Here is an 18,210-nt window from a genome sequence, read left to right as displayed (position 1 = left end):
ACAAGGTTCTTCAACTAATGATTGATCTGTGGAAAACTGGCCCTTCATCACAAAGTTAAAGAAAGTGATAACACAACCTTTGACCTACGTCTCATCTGTCCTCCAACTTTCATGTGAATCTGTCCAACAAACAAACCAATGAACACAGGTGGAAACACGAAGCTCTTAAACAAACCACTAATCTCTCTGTTGACCGTCGAGGGACAAAGACAGAAATGTGCCTGTAGACAAATTAAAGTGTTACTGTGGATACTGTAAAATGTATATGAAGATTATGGGATGTAAAGCATATACAGGTGCTTGTCTTCCATCAATGCTATTTGACATAATTATTATTTTGCTCTCGTCACAGATTTACAAATTCTGATGTGTGATGTTTTCTTCCTCCAACTGTAAAATAAAACATTTACTTATTTACGTCATCGTCTCTTCACTTTAGTTCTGAACCGTTGAGGGAAATGTTATAAATATCTGCAGAGTTCAGACTCTGTTAAATCTGTAACTTCATATTTAACACAGTCACAAAGAATTCAAATGATTCTCACTTTTCTGAGTCCTTCACTTTCTAGTGTCTGTGTTGAACCACTAGGTGTCGCCCTTGGCTTCATGTTTCCTTGGTAACGGGCATCATTCTCATGTGCATCACTTTTTTATATTTTTATCATCTCAGTTTCTCGTTGTGTTTGTTTCAATGAGTTTTAACTATTTTCTGTTTGAAGATGTTGAAACTCAGTAAGTGAAGCTGTGTCCAGACGCCATGTGAAACTCGTTTTTTATTTCATATCACATTAACTTTTAGTTCACTCCAAACACCAGCAGGTGATGAAACAACATCCCGATTTAAGACTTTGAATTTTAAATTAACGCAGTAGTAGACGACAAACAAAGAATCTCTTAACAATAAAGGATAATTCATGGGAAAGAGTCTCACGATACTTTTTTGAATCTGCGGATCTTCTCCTGATCTGCGTTGATCACATGTGGAAGATAAACGTCCTGACCCCAGTCTTCAGTCTTCATGTCTGAAAAACAGCATCAACCAGAAGAACAACTGGTTGAGCTTTGTGGTTTGGACAGACGCGTCCGTGTGCCGGTGGGGGTGGATGGGGGTGGCGTGGGCAGCTGGCTGCGGCCGGGGGGGGACACCGGGCCTCCTTTGTGGGACAGGACGTCGATCTCCCTCCTGAGGGCGTCGGCCTGACTCGACTGCCTCCTCACCACCTCCTGCAGGCTGTCGATCGCCTCCAGGTTATTACGCCTCTTGTCGCCCTGGAACTGTCTGAATTGCTGGAGACACAAACACACAGATGAAGACGCACAGTAGAAATGAGACAAACTCACATGTTCCGACAACTCAAAAGTTAAAGATGATCAGGAGATATCAGGAGATATTTGATTAATACGTGAAAACACAAATTACAATGTTTTTCCCCCTGGCGTTGAGTTTACTCTCCAGTTCTATCTTCTCTTCAAGGAGCTTTTTCTTTCTGAGGAGATGTTTCGTGTTACGCTGGGTGACCTCCATCGAAGCCTGGCGGGCCTCGTCCACCTTCGCCTGAACCACACACACACACACACACACACACACACACACACAAAACAAGATCAATCAATAAACGTACTTCAATCTGTTGACTTTGAAGTGGACATAGAAGAAAACAAGTGATCACGTTATCCCACTCTTATCTGAACCGCACACACACACACACACACACACACACACACACACACACACACACACACACACACACAGGACCACGTACATCCCACTGTTGGATTTCTTTCTCATAAGCAGCATCATGACGGTTTTTCTGCTGCTTCAGCTCCTCCAGCACCCTGTTCCCCGACAGCGTCTGCAGAATCTCCAGATTCACCAGCCGCCCACACTTCATCATCATCAGCTTGTTGCACTCCATCTCCAGCTCTGCAGACACACACACAGACACACACAGACACACACAGACACACAGATCAGTAAACATACGACTGACTCTCTGGCACTGGAAATACTCACGACAGGAGAAGTGGCATCTGAATTTCACGTGTTGAATCTTCACACGCTGTGAGTTTCCTACCTTGGCCTTGAGCCTTCATGTCCTTGCACTCGCGGAGCAGTTTGCTGTGATGATGCCGGGCGTGAACCTTCAGATCTCTCTGATGAGACTTCTCCACCTGCAGCTGCTTGATGCGCCGCTCCAGCCTGGCCAGCTCCGTCCGGTCCACCACCAGACCCTCGCTCAGGTCCGATGGCACAGAGCCGTCAACGACAAACTCAATCTGGCAGACAAGCGGAGAAGAGAAGGAGAAAGGACAAGTGTGTTTGAGTAGAAGTCCAGGGCTGTGAATCTTTGCATATGGTTTATTTTGTTCAAGAGCGTTTCCGTTTGAGAGCAGGACTGAGTGTGAGTGTGTAAATGAAGCCGTGCATGATCCCTGTTAAAGTAACCGCCCATATGGGATTCTCAAGGAAGTAACGCTGAGGAAAAATCCAAGAGCAGACGTTTCACTCGCACAGAAGCAGAGTGAGGAGAAGAGCTGAAGCGCAGGAAATCTTTCCACGTTAAAAAAAATATCTGAGTGCAAGCGGACAGTTAGAGCACAAGCAGAGTTCTTTTAACTGAGAAGGTAAAGCGAGAGCAGAGGCCGACATTTACTACACGAGCAGGAAGTGCATCAGTTTGGGATTTTTACTTTCATAACCAGTTACACCAGTCATCACCTGGTGCAGTCGGAGAGGAACCACCACATCCAGCTCGTTCATTCTCTGCCGTTTCTCTCTGTTGACTAACTCCAAGTCGTCATCAACGAATTTACGACTGCTCTTCGCCTGTTTCTCCTGCAGAGCCAACGCACGCACGCACACACACACACACACACACACACACACACACACACACACACACACACACACACACACACACACACACACACACACACACAAAGGAGGATGTCAGAGGGAAAAAAGGTGCACATGGTAAGAGAAACATGTCGGACGATGAAAATCAAAGTTGGACCTTCTTGACGAGGGCGGTACACTCGTCCTTCAGAGCTTCAACACACTTCTTGTCCTCCGCCAGCATGTCCTCCAGGTCCAGCCGACGCTCACGCAGCTGCAGTGTGTATTCAAACATCTGGGGGTCACAGCCTGAAACACACACAACATGTCTGAGGCCGTGATTAAACCCAAACATCACCTGCTTGAACTTTCGTCTGCGGCACGGTACTGACCTGGAGGACACACGCTGTCGTCCAGAGCTCCTTCCTCACTGTCGTAATCATCATCATCATCATCGTCATCATCATCATCGTCATCGTCATCCCAGTCGTCCTCATCAGACTCTTCATCACTGTCCACTTCTTCCTCTGCAAACACACACTGGGATCATGAAGGACACACACAGCATCTCACAATCACACACACACCCTGTGTTGCTTTGCTTCCCCTCACCTCTCGGCTCCTTCTTCTTCACACGTTTGATTTTCTTCTCAAAGACTTTGGTGAGAAACTCTTGAAACTTGTTGTTGTCGCCCAGCGAGGCCCGGAGGGCGGTGTGCAGAGCCTTCTCCCTCTCCTGCAGCTTGACGATGTCCCGCTGCTTCAGCTGCAGCTGCTCCTTACACTCCTCCAGTTGGGACTTTGAGAGGAGGATTTAACAAAATAACCACATGAGGACAACATGAGGACAACATGAGGACAACACGAGGAGAACATGACATGAAGAGAACGTCCACAGGTGCATGACCTCCACCCACCTCGATGCTGTTCTCCTCCCTGATGCATGCGTCGAACTTCTCCTGCAGGCTGCTCTCCTTCGTCTCCAACTCCTTGAGGAGCAGCAGCTCCTGGTAGAGTTTCAGCTGACGGAGGTCGGCCAGCGTCAGCTTCAAGTCCAGATGCAGCCTCTGGTGACGCAGCTGCAGGAGCTCGGCGTCAAACCGACACACGGATGTTTCCATCTGATGATTTCAAAACAAAAGTTAAACACCACAATATGTTGTTTACATTTACACATTCAATCTGATTATTGACTGATGATCAGAGACCTGCTCCAGCAGAGAGTCCTGCTCCTCCAACAGTCTGATCTCCTCCTCCCTGCCGAGCTCCTCCTCCAGCTCAGTCAGCCCCACTCCCTCCTCCACTGATGTCTCCTCCTCTTCTTCTTCTTCTCCTCCTCTCTCGTGATCATCCTCCTCTTTCTCCTTCATCTCTTTCTCCAGCTGCTCCAGCAAACGTGTCGTCCCCTCCTCCTTGTCCTCCCGTGTGTCCTTTAACCTGTTAAAACAATAAAACTGTAGATTCACTTTTTAAATCCATATACCAGCGCTCGGAGAGACTTCATTGTGAACTTTCCTTGTACCTCTGTTCCCTCAGGACACGGTATCGCTCCAGGGTGGCTCGGTTGCTCTGCAGCCTCTTCTCTGGGGTTTCCTCCGGCAGCATGGTCGGCAGGATGGGTGGAGCGCGGTGGAGATGGGCCGCCAGACGCTGCTGGACCTTGTGGAGCTGCTTGGCCTGAGCTCTCAACTGAGACACCAGGCGAACCTTGGTGTCCCGCAAGGCCACGATTCGTCCATTCAGCTCAGTCTGCTTCGCACACATCTGATGGGATGAAGGAAGTCGTTAAATGAATCCGACATACCTGTACATGAGGCAGTGTGTATGTGTGTGTGTTAGTAGAAGTGTGTACATTATCCTCCAGGTCTTTCAGCTCCGCTCTCTTCCTCCCACTGGTCATCATCAGGTGTCTCGGCACCGTGAAGTCTTTGTCCGTCTTTAGTTTTAAGTCTCCGATGTTCTCTCGGGCTTCGCTGATGTTCTGCACATCCTGCGGATCCTCGTAGTCCTCGTCTGGTTTCTCTGCGTAACTGAGGAACCAATAATCATAATCATCACGAGTTCACATCAGGGAACACGATGACAATAACAGAATTCCATGTAAATGTAACGTTGCCGATCATCCCACTCACAGCTGGGCCCATTCCTGCTTCCTGATGGCTAATTTGGCTCGAGCTTGCTCGGCCTTCACCGCAGCCTTCTTCAGCCTCTCTTCTTGCCGATCGCCCAGTTTGACAGCTGCTGCACGAGCCACCTTGGGGCACAGCACCTCCTCGTCTGGAGAACGCACATAGGTTAAAAAAGGTCAAGCGTGTCTTTGAGAAACCAACGCACTGACACTTGCCTACCTGCGATGTCGCTGTCTTTTTCAAGCTCAGTTCTGGATTTCCTGCGGTCTGATGTGACGTGCTTGTCTCGGTCAGGACAGCTGGGCGTGTCCTGATGTCCCAGCTGGGCTGAGGACTTGGTGAGCGACGGCAAACTGTAGGTGGAGACTCGGTGGTCGCTGCGGATCGCAACCAAGGTGATGACATTGGCCTCCTCCACAGAGTCTCTGAACCTGTGACCAAACACATGAGGAGGGTTTCTCTCTGGTTGGAAGCTCGTTGACTTTCCCTCATATAAACAGAATCATTTTTCATATCCACCATTCAAAGCGTACACAATTCACAATTTAGCCTGTGCAGTAAACGTTATGTTCACTTGTTTCTCTCTGACGCAACCTGTCACTAATAAGATTTAGGATTTCTCTGTTTTTAACTGTTTGTTTAATTGCTGTAAATGAACTTTCTACAAGCCCCTGAACACACACAGAAAACTTTCAAAACAGTTTGATCAAGGACAGTTATTGAGCTCTGCTGGCTTTAATATTTCATTTTTAGGAGTTCAAAGGGGTTAAATTTAACGTTTTTAAACAAGTTAAACTATTAACTTAACTCATGATTATAAAACAATCGTGTGTGTGTGTGGTTTCAGTCAGTACCAGTCCTGCAGTTTGCTGAATGCGATGTGGCAGCGCTCCTTCTCCCAGCTCAGCTGCTCTCTGACCTCCATCATCCGCTGCAACTTCAACCGTTCTGCCTCTTCTTTGAAACAGGGGTGCAGCTCCAGCTCCTACACACACACACACACACACACACACACACACACACACACACACACACACACACACACACACAAACACACAAACACAAAGACACACACACCACACATCAAACCCTAACCTTAAACACAACCCAGGTCTGATCTTGAATGGTTTGGTTTATGACACACACAGTGTATACGTGAATTTACAGTGTGTGTTTGTGTGTGTGTGTGTGTGTGTGTGTGTGTGTGTGTGTACCTCATGCTTCAGGCGAACGTGCTCGGGCAGACTCCTGTTGACCTTCAGCACCTGTCTGAACTTCTTCTGGAGCTCGGCCAGCTTCCTCTTCTTTTCTGTGATCTTCAGCTCCGCCTCCCGCTGCAGACGATCCTTCTCCAGCTTCAGTTTCGCCGCCACGATGCTGGAAGAGATTCAATGAAGATGATGAAGACAACTAACTTATCTACATTATGATAAATTTTCATAAATAGACAGATAGAAAGAAACACGATAGATACACGAAGGAGGTGTCAGGAGGAAAAGGAGATTATCCCTGAATGTTCTCACCTGTCAGCTGTGGGGCCCTCGATGTCCTGAGCGTACGACTCTTTTTCAAAACCCACCTGTGAACAGATGATATAACTTTTTATTGGAGATAATTATAATCCCTCTCCTTTAAATACACATGTGAAAAAGTAAAAGGTTAATAAAGCGTGGACCGACCCTGGGTGAAGGAACCGTGGCCTTCTTTCTCTGCAGGCTCGTCTGCAGCTCCTCCGGGGGAAGCAGGCTGAAGGAGAAGATGTTACCGTCTTCACCCGCCGTCAGCACAAAGTTGTCGTCGTGGCTACAGCGAATGTGCCGCAGGTGTCCGTACTGGTTGTCGTGAACACTGAGGGCCCAGTAGTCCTTCATGGAGGAGAGGCCCTGGTCCCCGGGCTGCAGCAGGTAGACCCTGATGGTGCCTGAGTGCAGGCCGCAGAGCAACAGCTTCATGTCGGAGCTACGAACAAAACAAGAAAGCATGAGGCAGAAAACGTCTGCTACCATCTTCAATAAGTAAAACTATTAAAATGTGAGGCTGTAGAGTTTGAACCCCGGCTACCTGAAGGTGACGGAGCGAATGGGGTCATCGTCGGTGTCACAAACAGGTAAGAAGTCAAAGGGCTCATCCTGCAGTTGGTCCAGATCCTCATCCTGCTTCTCAGAGAACCTACAGTGATACAGGAAACCTGAGTCGAAGCCTCCCTACAGGAGAGAGAGAGAGAGAAGAGAAACATGGATCATCCTCAGACTGTTTAAAGCAGCACTATGTCACTGTTACTGAGTGTGTGTTCGGACCATTGACAGCCAGAAATGTCCAGGCTGTGAGTAGAAGCCACAGTAGAGAGGACTCGGAGGGTCGGGGATGTAGATAGGCGGTAACTCTTCATCCTCCTCCTCTTCTTCTTCATCTTCTACTTCTCCCAGCTTTGATTCTTTTAACAAATCTCCCTTCTTCTTCTCCTTGTCAGCGTGACGTCTTGCCTTTTCCTCCTCTCTCTGAAACACAAACATACAATATTAACTTTGAGACAGCAGGAGATGAAGGACAGAAAAAGTACTAGAATGAGATATGACAACAGAGACAGATTACAACAGTGATACAAAGGACGTGCACAGTTAGACCTTGATTCGAGATTTGATGCTCCTGAACCTGAAGGATCTTCGAGGCAGCTCCGGCAGCTCAAAGCTCTTCGACGGCTTCTGAGCTTTGGGATCAGGACTGTGGAGCTCGACCACGTGACCGTTCTCACACAGGACGAGCAGCCGGTTTTCTCTCTGAGTGAAAAAGCAAAAGAATTCAGGTGGAAACAGTCACATTCCATCACACATGTTCTTGAGTCTGCTGCCTGCAGGGATGGATGGCTGGACGCCAGACTCACGTGGGAGTGGGGGGACCACTGCAGCCCCAGCACCGGCCCAGGGACGTGGACCCAGCCGATGGGACGGTACGAGTCCCCGACCGTGAAGAAGAACACGGTGCAGTCTGAGCTCTGAGGAGGACACAAGGTGAGAGCTCTTTTAAAACCAGTGGAGTCGCCCTCTGCTGTATTCAGACTGGATCTCTAAGCATTCTCACCCCTGTGGCTAAGACGTCTCCATGTCGCTCATACGCCACAGCAGTTACAGGTGCATTGTGGGGTTTGAAGGCTTGTTTGAGGTTCAGTCTGGCGTCTCCTTTGTGTTGGCGCCTGGCGTCTACAGGCAGCCTCTGAGGGTCGAACAACTCCAGCAGGCGGACGACCCCGTCCTCGAAACCTGTCACCAGCAAACCTCCAGCCTGGCTCACCTGAAGACAAACACCGGGGGGGGGGGGAGTCACTCCTCTGTCGTGTCACGTGGCTGCACGAGTCGTTTTCATACCGACACACTCACCTCAGGTGGAGCCCAGATGAGAGCGGTTCCACCCTGAAAGAAGCGGCTGATGGTCAGTTCTCTGTTGGACAGGAAGTCAAAAACTCTGACTGAACCTGGAGAGAGAGAAACACAGTACCTTTGTAGCGTGTGTGTGTGTGTGTGTGTGTGTGTGTGTGTGTGTGTGTGTGTGTGTTTGTGTGTGTGTGTGCGCGCAGGTGTTGAAATGTGTGACTCACGGTCCAGAGCGATTGTGGCCATCAGGTGGGAGTTCGGGGACACGTCCAGGCCCTGGATCGCCCCGGCATGGAAGGAAAACAGGCACTCTGGATCGGGAGCCTGCACACACACACACACACACACACACAAACACACACAGGCACACACACACACACACACACATTACTTAATAAACAAAGTGGAATATAACCAGTAGCGTGTGTATAAACGTGTCAGTGTGGAGAACTTGCCGTGTGGGTGAAGGAAAGATCCAGTTTCCAGATCGCTCCGCAGGAATCCTGCAGTACGAGATCCACAGAGATCAGAGATCAGAGCTGAGGTGTGAACGCAATCATGTGTTACAAATGACCTTTGACCCTTTGACCTGCACTGACCTGAGCAAACCAGACGAAGGAGTCGGGCTGGGGGCTCTTCACCACAGACGAGAGGCAGACGTTGTATCCGACCTCCAGCTCGTTCAAGGGCTCCATCTCAAACCTGCTGCTGTCGATGCTGCTGTCGGCAGCGTCGATCGTCTCAAAGTCCCAGCCCTGCAGGACGGGGGTGTACAAAGTCATACTTAGAGAAATATAACATTACATACATGTAGTGTGTTTTGAGGGTTTATGAGGATATCTCACCCGGACTATTCCATCAGAGCCGATGGTTAGCAGCTGCCCTTCCTCGAGAACAAACGGCTGAACCGTCCCACTGTGGCAGCTCTGCCCGTCCTTTCGGCAGATCTCCACCTTAATGGTGTTTCCATCCCACAGCAGCAAGTTGCCCCAGTCTGTGCCGGACACCACCTGACAGGAAGGGGACGAGAGCGAGGGTTCAATATCTGCTCACTTGACTCCGACAGAGGAAACTCGACCTGTCACAGCAGCGGGGAACCGACCTTTCCATCAGGAAGCTCCACGTAGCCCTCGATGTCAGTCGATGCAGTTTTCCCAAAACGTCCCACGAGCCCTTGCAGCTTCAGTCCTGTGAATGTGCTTGCCATTTTCCAGAACCTGACAGAGAAGGTATTTTTACCACATATATATCTTATTGACTTTATCAATCTTATTTGATCTAAATGAGTGTAATGCCTGAGGGATGAATCGGTTGTTTGTTTACTTGATGTGTCCAGATCCGGACGATGTGAGCAGCTCTGGGTTGAACCTGGAGAACGTGACCCGGTACACCTCCTGAGAAATGGCCTTGCAGCTCAGCATCACCTCCTCATCCCTCCAGTTCCACAGCGTCAGCATGAAGTCGGGGGTGCTGCCCAGGCTGGCGAGCAGGCTGCCGTCACGGTTAAACTCCACGAAGCTGTACGCCTGCTCTGTGCCGCCTACACGTGCAGGTTCAAACATGGTCATTAGAGAAAAAGTGATAAAAGGATTTGACTGATTCCATCTTCGTCTCTTTTACCTCTGAGGATCCGGTACAGTCGTAACGATGGATATTCATATATGATGATGTTGGGCTGGGTTCCCTTCTCTGCTACAACAAAGTACTGTCTGCTAGGGTGCACCTTCATATCACACACACACACACAAAGACACACACAGTTTTTAAACATGGCGACCTCAAAGCTCTACTGGAGTGAATGTAGAGTTTTCTGTGTGACAGTTTGTCAGCCATCTTACCGTGATGGAGCCGATTCCTCCTCCGCTGCAGGAGCGCAGGTATCTCTGCTCCTTGGTGGAAATGTCCAGCAGGACGAGCAGGTTTCCTGCGATGAACATCAGAGTTGTCTCATCCAGCAGCTGCAGGTTCGCCCTGCGTCCACTCTCGTATCCGAAGGAGTGACTGGATGTGGAATCGATAAAGGATCAATATCACATTCACTGTTTGTTATTCTTTTGTTTCAGATTTCCACGAAACTTTGTGTAAGGATGGGACATGGGTCTAGAAAGAAGAATTATCAAAATATTCCCAGATTTCCCAGAAAATAACTCTTGATAGGAAAGATGAGACATTTTCAGAGGACTGATTTCTATAAATTGTTATAGTTTCAGATTATATATATTATTATATATTAATCACAGAAGGATACCAGAGGTGCAGGAGGTTCTCTGGGATGTCAGAGTCGGGTGAGATGGACGGTCTGGAGTGAAGAGCCTCATAGTCGTAGTCCATGTCCTCAGGGAGCTGCTTCGTTTGTTTGTCCTCAGCATCTCCACTTCCTGTGGAGGAGGAGACATTTCACAGCAGATTTACAAACACACACCCCCTCAAAAAAGCTAATATAATAAAGAATAGTAATACAAGTCAAACTCCATCTTTATTTACAGTCTGAGCTGTTCAGTGCGTCTCTACCTTCAGTTGTTTCCTTGGCCTGTTCACCGACAGAAGCAGTTTCCTCTGTTTCCGACATTTTGAACGATCAGCTGCTCTAATTATTTATCTGTGAAATGGAAACAGAGGAATTTATCATTCAGAGAAATGTGCAGCTCCACTGTTGAGCTTTAGCTGACAGAACACATAGTTAGCGACTGGATTCCAAGTCATTTATATCAAGTAAACACTTATTGTATGTGATCATGAAACATAGATGGTGATGGTGGATTTGATTGATTATTGAAATGTTTAATAAATGTAAACGTAACTTTTTTAAAAGGTTTAATGACTCATATTTTTCTATATTTACCTCTTTGCCTGGTTTTCTCTCCTCGTCCGTTCAGTAAGGGCGAGCTCAAATCGGCAGCGGCAGCGGCAGCTCGTATAGAGGCCACAGCAGCTGCCAGTGATATGTAAAGGCCGCTGCCTTTGTTGCAACACTGTTTAGAGGCAGCTGCCCTGATTCCACACCATGCAGCGGGACACATAGACATCAAAGCCCCTTTTCTCTGCACAGCTTCCCTGTCAACAAATAAACTGATTAAATAACAAATATCCGGTCGGGAGATTGGACTCAGTCTCCTGCACAGTGGTGAGCACTGGAGCTGTGGACATTACTTATTGTACCATCACTGACAGTAACTCCTCAATTCATGTGTCAGTGCTGCTCCCTTCATCTCTATCAGACATGTTCAAATGTATAAAGACTTTAAACGTGATGTTACAAGCTGTTTATTCTAATCTATGTAGTAAATTGTGTTATTTTGTGGATGTGTTCAGTTTCACGCAGCATCTGTTGTACTTGTGTCCTGGGAGAGGATCCTCACATGTGACTCTCTGAGCTTTATTCACTGTTTATAAAGTTTACTAGTTGAGTTAAGAACAAAGGATGTTGCACCTTGTTAACATCTATGACACAAATTGTGATTTGTGAATTTGAGCTATACAAATACAATGTGATTGATTAATGAAACGTTTAATAAATGTAAAGGTAACTTTTTAAAAGGTTTAAATGACTCTGACTCATATTTCTCTATATTTACCTCTTTGCCTGGTTTTCTCTCCTCGTCCGTGTCAGTTTGGAGGCGTTGCTAGGCAACAAGTAACATGCCGCAAAGCCTGCCGGTCAATGTAGTTCACGAGCCACTCGTTTGTCATCATGGCAGTCGATGGTGGTTTCTGTAACTTGGGATGAAAAATAACGGAAAGTTTTGAGTAGAATTATGATTTAAAGTTATTTAAGCATCATAATTATAATCTAATAATATTTAAGTGGGTTTAGATGAATGGATAAATAATTAACTTCTGATTTAAATGAATAAAAAGCTGAATCATCACTCAAACAATCAACACATGTAAAAACCTGTTGATGGTTTTAGATGATGAACTCTAACATATCGGTGTTACCATAGTAACACGAGGTTTATGGGGCTGCTGGCCCTTTAAATAGGACTTGTAAACAAACATGGCCGCCTCGTGTCGCTGCTGAAGGACAGACATCACCGACAGATCATCAGTCACACTGCTGTCGGTGACTGTTGGATTAAAACTATTTAAATGTACCGACACGTTGACGGTAAATGTTCGTATTCCGACGTTTTCCACCCGTAAAGCAGATGTCGCGACTCTGTTCGCTTTACGGCAGCTGACCTGGAACCTGATTGGACGTTGTGTGCCGTAAATCGAGTCAGTGGCAGAACGCATGGGGATATTGCCGTGGCAGCGCGTGTGAGCTTCTGAAACGTAAGTTACATCTTTAAAAACGATTAAAAACTTTATTAATGTTCGTGTTGACGCTACAAACCAAACAGAGACCAGCGGCGGAACCGGTGGGTTTATAAGACACGTCGACTTCCGGTGTCTGTGCCGCTGAAAGTTCATCTAATGTCCGCTGATGTTTATCAATCTGTGGATTTTACCTCCACCTTTATATTCATGTGTCTCAGTGTTTACATCTCCTCACTGTCTAATCATCATAGATATTAATGAAATTATCATTTGCTCATATAACAAACACATGGAAGTGAAGCTGCATGTGTCCAGTTCAGCATTAAATACATATTTAATACATGTGTTTTATTTCTGTGTCACTCCAGTGTATTTGTTCCTTCTTGGGATTACAAGATTTAAAAAACACACCTTCCAGTATCACCTTAACAAAACATGACACACACACAACATACAGATTTATTACATATCTATGAAATGTCCTTTTTCTCCTCTCTGGATAACTGGCTAATTAAATATGTTAATATGCTCAACTCATCCATATTCACAATACCAGGGACATAAGAAATTAAACTGCCTTTCCACATAACGTCCACAGCACAATGTTCAGATTAGAAGTCACGACTCCACCATGTTGTGTTTCTTTAAACACACAATCCAGTGACCCATCTCAGCAACAAGCCCAAACCCCGAGCTCTCTCCAGGTCCTGATGACTTAAAGCCTGTTTGTCTTTCTGCTGTTCTCCCTGTTGGACTTTAGGATGGAGGCCAAATCCCCAAAACCCTTTTCTCCTAAAGGTGGAAAGAAGTTCAGTCAGAAAGGAAAAGGTAAAGTCACGTTTCACATCAACCGGACGTGTACGCAGTCTGTTTTCTGACCGGTCCTGTCACTCACATGTCTCACTCTGTCCAGACTCCATAGGGACCAAACTGGGAGGTAAACCAGGCGGTAAACTGGGCGGTAAACCGGGAGGTAAACCAGGTGGTTATCTGGGCGGTAAACCAGGCGGTAAGAAACCCTTTAAGCCGTACAACAACGCAGAGAAGAAGAGCAGGCCGGGGCAGGGAATTTATGACGGCAAAAACCCGAAACTTGGTTTCTCCAAACCAAATTTGGAGAAAGTGAAGAAGAGGAAAATCAAACCAGCGAAAGATGAAGAGGGCGAAGGTGAGAAAACCTCTTTGTTTCTTTACAGTGTTGTTTCTGATCTTGATGAATTTCACGTCTGAACTTTACCTTGAGTTTCTCCGCTGCCTGGTTCTGAATCTTTTCTTGATTTGAATTGTGAAAACAGCTCCGGGAGCGAAGAAGGCGAAGAAAGGAGAGTTTCAGCCGAAGAAGGAGATGACGGAGGAGGAGATAAAGAAAAACCGGCAGCAGATGAAGAAGGACCTGAAGAAGAACAGACAGCAGGCGGAGAGGAAGGACATGTTCGAGATCATCTGTCACGCCAAACAAGTGTGGGGAAGCCTCCGGAGGTAAATAACCTTTTACTTTGGGATCTGAACAGAAAGAGAAATTCAAACTGAAACATTTCAGCTCAGGTCGAATATGTAGTGAAAATATTCCAGTTGTTCAGACTCATAAACCCTCAAAACAAGAGGTAACACATTCCCAGTGGGGTTTTATCTAGTTAAATAATGATCATAATAATAGTGTGTGTGTGTGTGTGTGTGTGTGTGTGTGTGTGTGTGTGTGTGTGTGTGTGTGTGTGTGTGTGTGTGTGTGTGTGTGTGTGTGTGTGTGTGTGTGTGTGTGTGTGTGTGTGTGTGTGTGTGTGTGTGTGTGTGTGTCTCAACAGGAAGAAGTGTGACGAGGACGTGAAGAAGAAACTTATGAAAGAGCTTCATGATCTGATCCGTGGGAAAACCAAACAGGTGAGTTCCACTTTGTTATTTCATTTGGTGACTGTCGACTTGTTATTGTGTTGAGTATTTTTGTGGTACAAAGTGTGTGTTGTCGACATCTTTGTTGTGAGCTGATGCTGCTGCTCTCGCTCTCGTATTTTGTCTAAACTGAAATCTTCTCCATCCTCCAGATGGCGTTTGCTCACGACTCGGTGCGAGTGCTGCAGTGCTTCCTCCAGTTCGGGAGCCACGAGCAGAGAAGGGAAGTGTTTGATGAACTTAAAGGTAAAAGCTGAGCAGCTGCTCTTCTCAGGCTGATGTGATGAGAGGAGGATCTGATCTGTAGTCCAGCTCCGGGTTTTTACGTTTGTGACGTTAACTGTTTTCATTTGTTATTTCCAGATGATGTCATTGGTTTGTGTAAGTCTCAATATGGCCGACATGTGGTGAAGAAACTGCTGATGTACGGGTGAGGACTCAGATTTTCTTCTTCTCTACGTACAGGTGCTTCTGTTGTTCAGGCATCTTCATTTACATCAACCTGCTCACTCTGATGATGTCCAGTTATGGTTCCTAACAAGCTGCGTGTCCTCACTTCTCCTGTGTAAGATTCTCGTTGTGTATTTCTTTCCTCCACAGGAACAAGGAGCTGTTGGCAGCTGTGATTCAAACGTTTAAAGGTCACGTGCGCACGATGCTGCGTCATTCCGCCGCCTCGTCCATCATCGAGTACGCCTACAACGACAAAGCCGTGCTCGCACAGAGACTCATGCTCACGGAGGAGCTGTACGGCACCACCTTCATCGTCTGCAAGGTACACACACACACACACACACACACACACACACACACACACACACACTGCAGAGTGTGCATTTCACCTGAACTGTACTAGATAATACATGTTAGTGAAGTCACTGTAACTGTCTCTCTCCCCGTTGTTCAGTCCTCGGTGTGTAACACCATCGAGAAGGTGGCGGAGGCGAACCCTGGAAAGTTGAACAACATAATCGACGAGATGAAGCAGAGTCTCACACCCATGGCCACAAAGTAAGATAATAAAAAAGAATTGGATGAGAATTGGAAGGAAATAAAATTATCTATCTTTAAAAATCTGACAATGAATTCTAAGATCTCTAACCACGGCTCCTGTCTTTGTGTTTTCAGGGAGCAGGTGATCAAACACTCGCTGGTTCACAAGGTTTTCCTGGATTTCTTCCTGTTCTCACCTGAGAAACCGAGAACGGTGAGTAGAACCTCGACTCCTAACAGCGTCGAATTAAACCTTTTTACTTTTGTACAGATGAACATTAAACTTTACACAGATAAGAAACTTCTTTCTGGATGAAGAGTCCACAGGTTTGTGTGACTGACTGTTTCTTCTGTTTCGTGAGCAGGAAATGATCGAGTCCATCAGGGAGTCGGTCGTCTACATGGCTCACACACACGACGGAGCACGAGTGGCTATGCACTGTTTTTGGCACGGGACGGCCAAGGTGTGTAGAGACACACACACACACTCACACAAATACACACACACACACAGTAGAAGTGAACAGCCCAGTATCTTTGTTTTATTCTTTGTTTCAGGACAGAAAAGTCATCATCAAAACTATGAAGACGTTCATGGTGAAGTTTGCGACGGTGAGTTCTCAGTGCTCCTCCATTCAGTCACAGAAACAAGCTGTTAGAGAAGTTTAGAAAAGGTCGTAAAGCTCAGACTTCCTGTTACTGGTCCACAGGGGGAGTTCGGTCACCTGGTTCTTTTGGCTCTATTCGACAGTGTGGACGACACCAAGCTGGTGAAACAAGCCGTGCTCTCAGTAAGATCATCTTCTTATAAAACTGTTTGACTCAGTCAGTTACACGTGACTCAGTGTTAAATCTGCTCTGTTCTCCGTCCTGCTCAGGAGATCCTGTTGTCTCTGGACGAGGTCATCAATAATAAATACGGTAAGAAGGTTCTGTTGTACCTGCTGAGCCCCAGAGACCCGGCTCACCTGCTGCCAGAGATCATCAAGGTGCTGGAGAAGGGAGACGGAAACGCTCACAGGTAAATAAACTATTAATCTGCAGTAATTTTAAAGCAGTTAAAAGTTGATTTAGTCACAAAGCGATGAAACGGCCTCAAAGTGAAACACGTGACTTGAGCTCCGTCGTCTCCTCTTCAGTAAAAAGGAACCTGCCATCCGGAGGAAGGAGCTGCTGGAGGTCGTCTCCCCGCTGCTGCTGGATTATCTCCGGGACAACGCTGGCACCATGGTGATGGTAAAGTCCACCAGCGTCACCGTTAGCGACATCTTGGCATCGGCCTGCGGGGACCTGAGGCCCGCCATGACGGCCGTGGCTCAGCTGGCCAACGAGGAGCTGGTGCCGGGAGGGATAGACGGTCGGGTGCGTGTCAGAGAAGATTCATGTCGAGTTTTCTGTAGCTGCTTCGTAACGATTAGTCGGGTTTAAAGGTTTTTATTCTGCGGTTCCTCAGCGTGACGGGTTTTATTTTCTCTGCAGCTCCACATGGCCGAACATCCTGCAGGACACCTGGTGCTGAAGTGGCTCATCGAGCAGGACATGACGCTGTCGGAGGCAGAGAAAGAAGGTAAACACCAGTTTGTCTACTCACTGGACATGAGTTGAAGATTTCAACTATTAGTCCATGACTGAACTCCAACAAATCCCACTGAAATCAGTAAAGTTTTTAAGAAAACAACAGAATCAGGAGGTGAATGAAAGTGAAATATTAAAAACACCTCTCTCTCTTCTTCCTTCTCCCTCTCGCCCTCTCAGAGCGGTTCGGCAGGATACTGGTGGACACGGTGGGAACAGACAAAATGAAGAGCTGGGTGAAGGTGAACAGAGGAGCCATGGTTCTCTGCAGGTCAGTGCACGTGCACACATGTTTATGAGCATATTGAGCAGGAAACAAAAAAGAGAAAACGTTTGTTAACCACTTGTTTTTTGAATGTGTGTGTTCAGCCTCCTGAACAGCTGCGACAAGTCCGTGTCGGCGGAGGTGAAGGAGGCTCTGAAGTCCATCACGTCCCAGCTCAGCAGCATCACCAACAACAAGGGGGCTGAAATCCTGTTGGAGAACCTGAACAAGTAGAGACTTTTAATTTGAAAAACAAACTGCTCACGTTAAACGTCCTGTCCGGCCCGACCAGAGTCAGAGGGAACATTTTAAGGACGTGGACACAACCTGGAACACCGATGGATCATGTTTGTGTGAATAATGAAATAAACGTGTTTAAAGGAAGACGAGAAAAAACGCTTCAAATACCATTTGACATTAAACTGCCCATATTCTGTTGTTTGGGATTTTCTGTGACTCGCTCACTGACCTCTTGTATCGTCTCTGGTCATTCGCAGGCAGAGGGCACCACATTTAGTTTTATACATTTGTAGTAGACAGCTTTAAACTGCTCAAGTTCATGTTGTAACACATGACATCTCACAATCTCCACAAATACAAAGCTAAACGATCTGTATGGTGAATTAGAACCTAAAGATTAATTTTCTGGGTAGTTTGGATAAACTGGTCCTTCAAGTAGAACTCGTTAACCAGTGGTTAAGTGAGTGAGTCTCCACGGCAACACAACAACTTCCTGTCCACTGATCCTCATCCATCCTGTTGTACGTTTCCTATAATATTTTTTGTATGTCATGATTGTATCAGATGAAAAATGCAAAATAAATATTGATGAAACTGTTTAAACCAGATTCTGATCATTTATTCTTGACTTTAATCAACACACGAGATAGAGCTGTT

The 18,210-nt window shown here is 46.6% G+C and overlaps 2 protein-coding genes across 2 annotated transcripts; one reads left to right on the top strand and one right to left on the bottom strand.

The window, feature by feature from the left end:
- Positions 1 to 56: 56 nt before the first annotated feature.
- On the bottom strand, positions 57 to 10,934 carry LOC117771395 (cilia- and flagella-associated protein 44). The gene is made up of 35 exons (XM_034601683.1): positions 10,845 to 10,934; positions 10,582 to 10,711; positions 10,172 to 10,334; positions 9,954 to 10,056; positions 9,657 to 9,873; positions 9,436 to 9,550; positions 9,179 to 9,343; positions 8,933 to 9,088; positions 8,789 to 8,836; positions 8,558 to 8,657; positions 8,340 to 8,434; positions 8,044 to 8,253; positions 7,847 to 7,957; positions 7,590 to 7,742; positions 7,263 to 7,463; positions 7,027 to 7,169; positions 6,645 to 6,924; positions 6,489 to 6,544; positions 6,180 to 6,342; positions 5,820 to 5,950; positions 5,185 to 5,396; positions 4,969 to 5,113; positions 4,689 to 4,866; positions 4,359 to 4,600; positions 4,045 to 4,273; positions 3,754 to 3,957; positions 3,449 to 3,635; positions 3,229 to 3,363; positions 3,015 to 3,145; positions 2,720 to 2,836; positions 2,076 to 2,277; positions 1,764 to 1,924; positions 1,421 to 1,555; positions 1,050 to 1,287; positions 57 to 935 (listed from the first exon to the last, which is right to left on the bottom strand). Exons 1-35 carry the CDS (start codon positions 10,900 to 10,902, stop codon positions 928 to 930), a joined length of 5,322 nt encoding a protein of 1,773 aa, XP_034457574.1. The 5' UTR covers positions 10,903 to 10,934; the 3' UTR covers positions 57 to 927.
- A 1,407-nt stretch (positions 10,935 to 12,341) lies between these two features.
- Positions 12,342 to 18,157, top strand: pum3 (pumilio RNA-binding family member 3). Its single transcript, XM_034602980.1, has 18 exons — positions 12,342 to 12,608; positions 13,354 to 13,421; positions 13,507 to 13,761; positions 13,889 to 14,072; positions 14,396 to 14,471; positions 14,633 to 14,726; positions 14,844 to 14,910; positions 15,081 to 15,255; positions 15,388 to 15,491; positions 15,609 to 15,687; positions 15,839 to 15,937; positions 16,032 to 16,085; positions 16,184 to 16,264; positions 16,352 to 16,494; positions 16,613 to 16,835; positions 16,953 to 17,040; positions 17,229 to 17,319; positions 17,418 to 18,157. Exons 2-18 carry the CDS (start codon positions 13,355 to 13,357, stop codon positions 17,545 to 17,547), a joined length of 2,010 nt encoding a protein of 669 aa, XP_034458871.1. The 5' UTR covers positions 12,342 to 12,608; position 13,354; the 3' UTR covers positions 17,548 to 18,157.
- The last annotated feature ends 53 nt before the right edge of the window (positions 18,158 to 18,210 follow it).

Source organism: Hippoglossus hippoglossus, chromosome 12 (genome assembly GCF_009819705.1).
Source record: "Hippoglossus hippoglossus isolate fHipHip1 chromosome 12, fHipHip1.pri, whole genome shotgun sequence".
Classification (NCBI taxonomy): domain Eukaryota; kingdom Metazoa; phylum Chordata; class Actinopteri; order Pleuronectiformes; family Pleuronectidae; genus Hippoglossus; species Hippoglossus hippoglossus.
Note: the sequence above shows the minus strand (reverse complement) of the source record. Positions and strands in the feature narration are given on the sequence as shown.

What these genes read in the sequence shown, in the direction of transcription:
- LOC117771395 (XM_034601683.1), bottom strand. Translation starts at nt 10,902, where the DNA reads ATGTCGGAAACAGAGGAAACTGCTTCTGTCGGTGAACAGGCCAAGGAA. An exon ending in GGCCACAATCGCTCTGGACC is followed by an intron (nt 8,435 to 8,557) that starts GTGAGTCACACA and finishes CTCTCTCTCCAG; the next exon opens with GTTCAGTCAGAGTTTTTGAC. An exon ending in ATTCGCTCCGTCACCTTCAG is followed by an intron (nt 6,925 to 7,026) that starts GTAGCCGGGGTT and finishes TTTTGTTCGTAG; the next exon opens with CTCCGACATGAAGCTGTTGC.
- pum3 (XM_034602980.1), top strand. Translation starts at nt 13,355, where the DNA reads ATGGAGGCCAAATCCCCAAAACCCTTTTCTCCTAAAGGTGGAAAGAAG. An exon ending in GTTCAGTCAGAAAGGAAAAG is followed by an intron (nt 13,422 to 13,506) that starts GTAAAGTCACGT and finishes CACTCTGTCCAG; the next exon opens with ACTCCATAGGGACCAAACTG. An exon ending in CGGGAGGGATAGACGGTCGG is followed by an intron (nt 16,836 to 16,952) that starts GTGCGTGTCAGA and finishes TTTTCTCTGCAG; the next exon opens with CTCCACATGGCCGAACATCC.